Here is a 9,057-nt window from a genome sequence, read left to right on the forward strand (position 1 = left end):
TATCTTATTTTGGATGCTCTATTTGTTCTGCCTTTTCTTTCTCTCCCCTATCTTGTCTTCTTAAGGATTGACTGCATTTTCCCATTCTATTTATTCATTTTTTGAGACAGAGTTTTGCTCTTTTGCTTAGGCTGGAGTGCGATGGCACGATCTCGGCTCACTGCAACCTCCGCCTCCTGGGTTCAAGCGACTCTCTTGCCTCAGCCTCCCAAGTAGCTCGGATTACCAGATGTACGCCACCATGCCCAACTATTTTTGTATTTTTAAGAGAGGCGGAATTCCTCCATGTTGGTCAGGCTGGTCTCGAACTCCCAACCTCAGGTAATCCGCCCACCTCAGCCTCCTGGGATTACAGGTGTGAGCCACCAAGCCTGGCTTCTATTTATTCTTGATTGGATTCTATTTATTCTTGACTGGAAACTGACTCCTCTGCTTATTTTTAGTAGCTACTATGGAAGTTTTTGGCATACATGTTTACATACCAAAGTCTAAAGATCCTTCTTCCTGAATGACACAAGGATCTTAAGAGTATGTTAATTGCAATTACCTCCCTCTCTAGTTATCTGCTATCTTCATGGATTTTAGTTTTACCTTTTTTTGAATCCTGTAAGACTCATCTACAGTTGCTTTTTGCGTAGCTAATCCACTAACTATCATGTTCTTTGTTCTACATTCCTCAACACATTTCAAACCTTCCATAATGGATCAGTTCTCTTCTGTTGGCGCAAACTCAGTGTGTTGTGAAATTGTCTTCTATTTCACCCTGTTCTTGAAAGGGTGGGCCAATCTCAGTGAGATACTTGTTGACCAATTCTAAGAGTGGGCCCAACAGCCTCACTCCCCACCCTTGGAGGGACCCTGATCTAGGTGGAAGAACATTTACATGGCAGGGGAACAGTTCTTCGATAGGTGCTTGGAGGCCCTTTGCAGAAGCCGGTGATAATCAGCAGAGTCTGGGAAAGAGCATATCCTGCTGAGAAGCTGAGGAGGGTAGCCCTCTTCCGGTTTTTCTACCTTCAACATGAGCCACCTGGCTGCTTTCTTTTGTAGTTAAACTAACACTTCTTAGACAGATAACATAAATCAGCTTATTCTCATTTAGCAAAGTTTTTATTCAAAAGCTTCTCAGCACCATCTAGTTATCAGAAAGAATGGATATCACCTTTTCCTGCCCACCCAACCCCCAGTTCCAAAAGGGAGAAGTTAAACCATTTGGCTAGAGCTCCCCCTAATGATTGTAACTGAGACCATGATAAGATTTTGGTTGTTCTCATCCAACTGTCTCTAAGCCTCTACTCAAACCTGACTCAAGCAGAGCTGTGCTCACCACAGTTCAGAATGGGAAGGAATCATGTCAGACCTGATCAACCTCCGATTCTTGGGCTATTTAGAGGCACAAGAAATTACCTTGAAAAAATGGAATTCAGTGACTGCCATCAAGGAAAGACAGTGATACCGTCTGGCAGCATGCAGTTCCGAGAGCTCAATTCTCAGGCCACCCTCCCCTCCACTCTACTCTAGGAACAAGGAGCATTAGGTCTGTTTGCTCTCCACACACCTCAATTGCTCATCCTCTCTTGTCTTATTAAAATACAGACACAGAACTAAACTTTTTGACAGAGTTAAAGACAAACAATTACATCTGGTTAAAATGCTATAAGAGATCCTGAGCTGTTAGAGATGAGGAGAGTAGACAGTATGACCTGATCTTTCCCTTTTTATTTTCTTTAAGAATATTCTATTTCAGCATAAAGCACACTTCCTGAAGAGGTTCCTGGAGGAGGCTGGAAATCTGACTGTGTCCTGTGGCAACACACAGTCCCTTGCATAACTTTGGCTTCAGTCCCTGGATCTGTCCTTTGCAGCTACGTCAGGTTCCATGGGAGGAGGAAAGAGCTGGAGGCAGTATCACTCGGCCAGAGCTCCCATGGGGTCCCATGCTGGCAGGACAATGGGTTCCTGCTCCAACACAGCTAGCACCTCTTCAGGGACATGCTTCCTGTCCACCACCACCTCGTAGACATACTCAGAGAACCACTCATCTGTCATGCAGAGGTAACCTGGAGAAAAAACCAGAAGGCTTATGAGTCCAGAGGGCAAGAGGCAAAGAGCAGAAACCCTTTTGGTAGGATAAACCTTTTACAAAACTAATATTCATACATATTTTTCAGCTTTCCTATCTGTAATTTCACTTAATCTAAATCTTATTAGCAATTCTGTCAGACAGATAGGACAGGCATGGCTCTATTTTTACCAATTAGAAAACTGGGTCTTGAAGTAACTAGGTGATGTGCCGAGGTCACACGGTGAGGTTTGGAGCTCAGCGTTGGACCTAAGGCTAACATCAGATCCCGTGCTGCTGCTTTCTCCCTCAGCTGCCTTGCTGATGGTGAGTGATGACCTGTACACTAGTAGGGAGGCAGAAAAACTTTTCATACAGCCACACCTAGGGCATAAATCTCTTGGGTCAGAAGGGCAAGCACACCAGTTCTCTTCTTACCCTACCAGTGTCAATGGCTGTTCTCCCCGGTTCCTTTCTATCACACACTCCTACAACAACCAGGTAAGCTGTGGGCAGTCTGATGGGCCATGTCATCATTCCCTGGTAGGGAATTTGCATATGATACTCTGGAAGTCAAATGATCAAACAGTCCTTGCTTTCCTAGGAGGAAATCTCTGATGAGGATCTGGCAGAACTATAAGACTGAGACATCTGCTTACCCTGTTGTCCTTAGGAAGGCCTCTCCAGTGGGTTAGGACTATATAGAGATACCCTGGCACTAATGCCCCATTTAAGGTCGAGAACTCAGCTGAGAGAAAAAGTGTGGTGTCATCAGGTACCCATTCTAATAATCTGCCATCTTCCATGCGGAGGGTTAACCTGCATCTCAGGCTCCAGTAGGCCAACACAAATTCCCCTTCAGAAACTGGATCCTCATCTCTCGCCTTACACAAAAATCAACTCAAGATGGTCAAAGACTGAAATCTAAAACCTGAAACCAGACAAATTCTAGAAGATAACATCGGAAAAACTCTTCTAGACATTGGCTTAGGCAAATATAATTCATGACTAAGACCCCAAAAGCATATGCAACAAAAACAAAAATAAATAAATGGGACCTAATTAAACTAAAAAGCTTCTGCACAGCAAGAGAAATAATCAGCAGTGTAAATAGACAACCCACAGAGTGGCAGAAAATCTTTGCAAACTATGCATCTGACAAAGGACTAACACCCAGAGTCTACAAGGAACTCAAACAAATTGGCAAGAAAAAAAAAAATCCCATCAAAAAATGTGCAAAGGATGTGAATAGACAATTCTGAAAAAGAAGACATACACAAACATATGACAAAATGCTCAACATCACTAATTATCAGAGAAATACAAATTAAAACCACAATGTGATACCACTTTACTCCTGCAAGGAGTAAATTAAATATTTAAATTACCATAATTAAAAATCAAAAGAATAACAGATGTTGGCGTGGATGTGGTGAAAAGGGAACACTTGAACACTGGTGGTGGAAATGTAAACTAGTATAACAACGAAGGAAAACAGTATGGAGATTCCCTAAAGAACTAACAATTTACCATTCAATCAGCAATCCCTCTACTGGGTATCTACCCAAAGGAAAATAGGTCATTAAATAAAAAAGACACACACACATGCATATTTATAGCAGCACAATTCACAACTGCAAAAACATGGAACCAACCTAAGTGCCCAGCAACCAATGAGTGGATAAAGAAAATGTGATATTTATACACCATGGAATATTAGCCATAAAAGGGAACAAAATAATGTATTTTGTAGTAACCTGGGTGAAGCTGGAGGTCATTATTCTAAATGAAGCAACTTAGGAATGAAAAAACAAATTATCATATGTTCCCACTTACATAAGTCGGAGCTAAGCTATGAGGATGCAAAGGCATAAGAATGATATAATGGACTTTGGGCACTAAGGGTGGAAGAGCGGGAGGGGCTGAGGGATAAAAGACAACATGCCAGTGTACACTGCTCAGGTGCCAGGTGCACCAACATCCCAGAAACCACCATTAAAGAACTTATCCATGAACCCAAACCCACCTGTACCCCAAAACTACTGAAATTTAAATAAACAAAAACAAATTCCCCAAAGATCTCCAAAATTCCCCAAGATCTCCAAAAAACATTTTTAAATGGGAAAAAAATGCTTTGCCCAAACCACTGCTAATAAAAAGAGCAAAATTAAAGTGAGATACTGAAGTCCGTATATTTCAAACAAGAATGGGTTGTTGGGCCACAGAAGGAACACAGAGGAAACGATGTGTACTGAATCAAGAGAAATGCGGGCACCCACATCGAAAGGCTCCCCAGACTAGCAATGGCCATCATCGTCATGACTGTTATCTGACTGTGTCTGATATCTGTTTTATAGTAAACACTGGAGCCATTTTTCTCTGAAAGTGTTTGTATACATCTAGGCCTGTGCTATACCATTTCCCACTACACGGGACCAAGAGAAAGGAGAAGTAGGCATTTCCACCAAGAGAGTCCCCTAGTGTAGTGGTTCTCAAACCTCTTGGCTTCAAGCCCTGCCCTTTACCTTCTTAAAATTATTAAGTACCTAAAACATTAATATCTATTGTTTTAGGTCCTTAATAATTTAGACCTAACAGCTATCATTATTTACTATGCCAGAAACTAAAACCGAAAGTTAAACATATTATTTAGAAATAAGTATAAAAAATGAATATAAACAATATATTTTAAGGAAAAAAAATTATATTCTGTAAAAAAATATTTTTAGTTAGAAAAGTGGCACTGTTTAACATTTTAATGTTTGGATTTGCAGAAGACAGCTGAATTCCTGTATCTGCATCTGTGTTTAATCGTTGCAGTATGTTGTTCTGGTTGAAGCAGATGAAGGAAATCCAGTCTCGCACAGATATGTTGTTGAAGGGCAGAGCTTGCACACCCCTCAAACCATCCTAGGGACCCACAGATCACACTTTGAGAGCTGCTGCTTTTGAGGCAAGACTGGTTTAAATAATTAAAAGGCAACAATGGTAGTAAGTCTAATTTTGTATGCTAAAGGGTGTGACGAAGGGCATTATTTAACCTGAAAACACAATGGATTTGGTGAAGTCATCTATGCCCAATCCTGTTTTTCAACTCTGACAGAAGTCAAAGACAGATCATCCTGATGTGGCACAGTATATGTTTACCCTCAAAAATGCTCTGGAGGCCAGGTGCAGTGGCTCACACCTATAATCCCAGCACTTTAGGAAGCTGAGATGGGCGGACTGCTTGAGCCCAGGAGTTCAAGACCAGCCTGGGCAACATGGTGAAACCCCGTCCCTACAAAAAATACAAAAAAAAAAAAAAAAAAAATTAGCCAGTGTGGTGGCCTGAGCCTGTGGTCCCAGCTACTCTGGAGGCTGAGGTGGGAGGATCACTTGAGCTTGGGAGGTGGACGTTGCAGTGATCCAAGATTGCACCACTGTACTCCAGCCTAAACAGAGCAAGACCCTGTCATGGGAATGGAGGGGGCTCAGAGTACTCTGGAAAAGTGTTCAAGTGCTGTGACCAAGGCAGGTAAAAGAATGCATCCTTGTCTCCTGATGAGCTGGCCTCCTATTGACCCTACTTTCAATAGACGAGAGATGGAAAGAGAGTACAGGCCCATTCTGTAGCCTGTGCTACTGCTGGCTTGTCTTGATTATATATCCCAAACTTCCTGGCTTTGTTGGTGTCAGGACCTGGCCCTTAAGATCACCCACACCAGTGCCACCAAGTTCTGGCAACAAAAGTTCTGTCCGCTCAAGGGTCAACCAGTGCATATACTTAAAACTAAAACATTGCATCCTGAGTGCTTCCTGAAAAACTCAGCATCTGCCTTCCCAAAAAGGAGTTTTCAGCAAGCAGGAGAGCAGACTAGGGAACACCACACTGTTTGAGACATTAGTCATCCCTTCCCTCACCACAATGCAGGCTGAATAAATCCTTGCAGTAAGCCCTGGGCAGTGAGGCAGGTGAAGGATAGAAGCAGATTTATGTAATAAAATTCTGTGTCCTTTCAACAATACTATCACCACATAATCAAATGAATCTTCAAAGAATGCTCCAAGAAAATGGACAATAAGTACATCTACACTATCTTGTTCCAAAAGCATATCAGATTAAGTCCTCACAAATTAAAATTCCTATCAATCGTAACCCACCCTTTCAATGTCCCTGCCAAGAGGACCCGCCTTGATTAGTCTCTCTCTTCAGGATATGAGTTCTCTGGGGACCCACAAAAACCTCACAGTCTAGGTGGCTGCCAAGTAATTGCGCCCTATGTAGATAATGAACTTGTGGCTGCCTTAACTGTTGACACTGTGTGTCTTGGAGTTTGACTGAGAAGATTAGGATCAGTATGTCTGAAACCTGTGTAGGAAGCAGCAAAGCACCTGCTCAGGCAGGATTCTGGTGGCCCTTTTGACTGAGGGAAAGTGCAGCTCCTAACCCTTAGGCACACTGGCCATTAGAAACAGGCATTCTCCAAGGAAAGAGGAAAAGAAAACAAAATAAAAACCTCCTCCAGGGATCCCAAGGTTACACTGAGGGAAACAAATAGATAAACAGATAAAGTCAGCTTTAGGAACTAAGGTGAAATTAAATTTTGTTTAACTTTAATGTCTTGTTTACATGCAATGAGAAAGAAAGAAGTGAACAGTCCTCAAAACAAAACACCCCAAACCAACCAACCATACAAAAAACACCAGCACTGTTTCTGTATTTTGTAACACAAAGGGTAGGGTCGGTCTATAAAGGGAAAAACAGTGTCTGTGAATAGAGCTGTAGACAGGCTAGGTGAAATTCATTCAGAAACAGAAGAGCTTCAAGTGGGCTAGTTTAAGGGAAAAGAAGATGCTTTACCTAAGAAAACATTTTTTTCTGATATCCCACAAGAGATGTAAGATTTAAGCTTTTCAGACTAAAGAGTACAAAGAATATGAAATATATTCTAACATATTAGAAAGTTTTATATTCTTTGTCTTTGTTCCATGAGGTATTTTACCTCACTAACAAACTACATGTGGCTATTACTTTTTGCCATTTTTAAAAAAGTTCTGACAAAATGAAGGTATGTGTTCTGCTCTGACCAGACATCTGCTTGGCAGCATGGAACTAAGAAGCTGGACTACCGGGACCTCATTCAGTCACTGCCAATCTTTCACCGGGCAGCCATAACTCAAGGTTGATGAAAGACTCCCAGAAAGGAAAGCAGAAGTCTCGCTGGCACTTGTCTTATATTGCAAGCTTGCTAATCATCAGGGAGAAACCACCTCACAGAACAGGAATCATTTTATAATAAAGGTGCAATGACTGTGTAGCAACATGAGAAAATGTTTAGGTGATAAAAAGATTAAAGTGGCATATCCTGTTAATTACAACTATGTTAGAAATATAGATGCACATGAAAGAAAAAACCATGAAAAGCAATAACAAATGAGAATTTTATACCATGGGATAGGTGAGTTTCTCTCCAAAATTTCTGAAATGTTATACTGCTTTTTAACTCCTTAAAAATTACCCAAAGACTCATTATAAAAAATTTTGGAAACATGAAAGGAGAAGAAAGAGAAGACGAATATAATTTTTTTTTTTTTTTGAGACAGAGTCTCGCTCTGTCGCCCATGCTGGAGTGTAATGGCGCCATCTTAGCTCACTGCAACTTCCACCTCCTGGGTTCAAGCGAATCTCCTGCCTCAGCTTCTTGAGTAGTTGGGATTACAGGTGCTGACCACCATGCCCAGCTAATTTTTGTATTTTTAGTGAAGATGGGGTTTTGCCATGTTGGTCAGGCTGGTCTCCAACTCCTGACTTCAGGTGATCCGCCCGACTCAGTCTCCCAAAGTGCTGGGACTACAGGTGTGAACCACCACGTCTGGCCAAATATAAATTTTTAAACTGCCTACAATCCCACCACCTTGGGACACATGTTCAAGCTCTGTCAAATTTTACCTGTATCCATGATAAAGTTTCTACATGTACTAGATGCTACAAATTTCCTAAAAATGAGATATCACACATGGTGGTCTTGTATTACAAAGTAATACACATGCTGTTTTCCAATTAATCTCTTTCCTTATTGATAATGAAATATATCTATCTACGTCATAATTTTTAAGTACTGAATCTACAAGATTAAATCAAAACATATTTAATCAGTCCCTTACTGTTGGAATCAATTGTTTTTCCATGTTTAGAAACAATATTGTTATAAACATTTCTGTACGTAAATCTTTGTGCACACCTTTAATCATCTACATGCATGCACTGTGCAATGACATTTTGGTGAACAATAAACCACATATATGATAATGGTTCCATTAAGATTATAATACAGTATTTTTGCTGTACCTTTTCTATGTTTAGATACACAAATAACACTGTGTTACAATTGCCTACAGTATTCAGTACAGTAACATGCTGTACAGGTTTGTAGCTTAGGAGCAATGGGCTATACCATCTACGTTTGTGTGAGTACACTCCATGACGTCTAAACAATGACAAAATCACCTAACGATATATTTCTCAGAAAAGATCCCTGTCTTAAGCAATGCTTCATTGTACTAAATTTCCTTATACCCCAATCAATATTTGGTACACATAATTATCAACTTTCTTCTTGGATCCAATTTGAGCCTTTTCTCCTTTTATGTGTTTGCTTGCTATTGACAGTTTTCTTTTGTAAAGTGTCTGCTTGAGAACTGTTCATTTTTTTTTTTTTAAGAGACAAGGTCTCGCTGAGTACAGTGGCTTGAGACTGTAATGCCAGCACTTTGGGAGGCCAAAGTGGGCAGATCACAAGGTCAGGAGTTCAAGACCAGCCTGGCCAAAATAGTGAAACCATCTCTACTAAAAATACAAAAAATTAACCAGGCATGGTGGCTCGCACGCCTGTAGTCCTAGCTACTCAGGAGGCTGGGCAGGAAAATCGCTTGAATGAGGCAGGCGGAGGTTGCAGTGAGTCGAGATCGCACCACTGCACTCCAGCCTGGGTGACAGCGAGACTGTCTCAAAA

At 41.1% G+C, this 9,057-nt stretch overlaps 1 protein-coding gene across 1 annotated transcript in view; it reads right to left on the minus strand.

Annotated features, from left to right (window-relative positions):
* Positions 1 to 1,087: 1,087 nt before the first annotated feature.
* BLMH (bleomycin hydrolase) overlaps positions 1,088 to 9,057 on the minus strand; it is a 46,497-nt gene continuing 38,527 nt past the window's right edge. Inside the window, exon 12 of the mRNA XM_017542032.2 lies at positions 1,088 to 2,060. Coding sequence (XP_017397521.1) covers positions 1,909 to 2,060 — 152 coding nt within the window. The 3' untranslated portion in view covers positions 1,088 to 1,908. The remainder of the gene's footprint in view (positions 2,061 to 9,057) is intronic.

The sequence above is a fragment of the Cebus imitator genome, unplaced genomic scaffold, assembly GCF_001604975.1.
Source record: "Cebus imitator isolate Cc_AM_T3 unplaced genomic scaffold, Cebus_imitator-1.0 Scaffold140, whole genome shotgun sequence".
NCBI lineage: Eukaryota > Metazoa > Chordata > Mammalia > Primates > Cebidae > Cebus > Cebus imitator.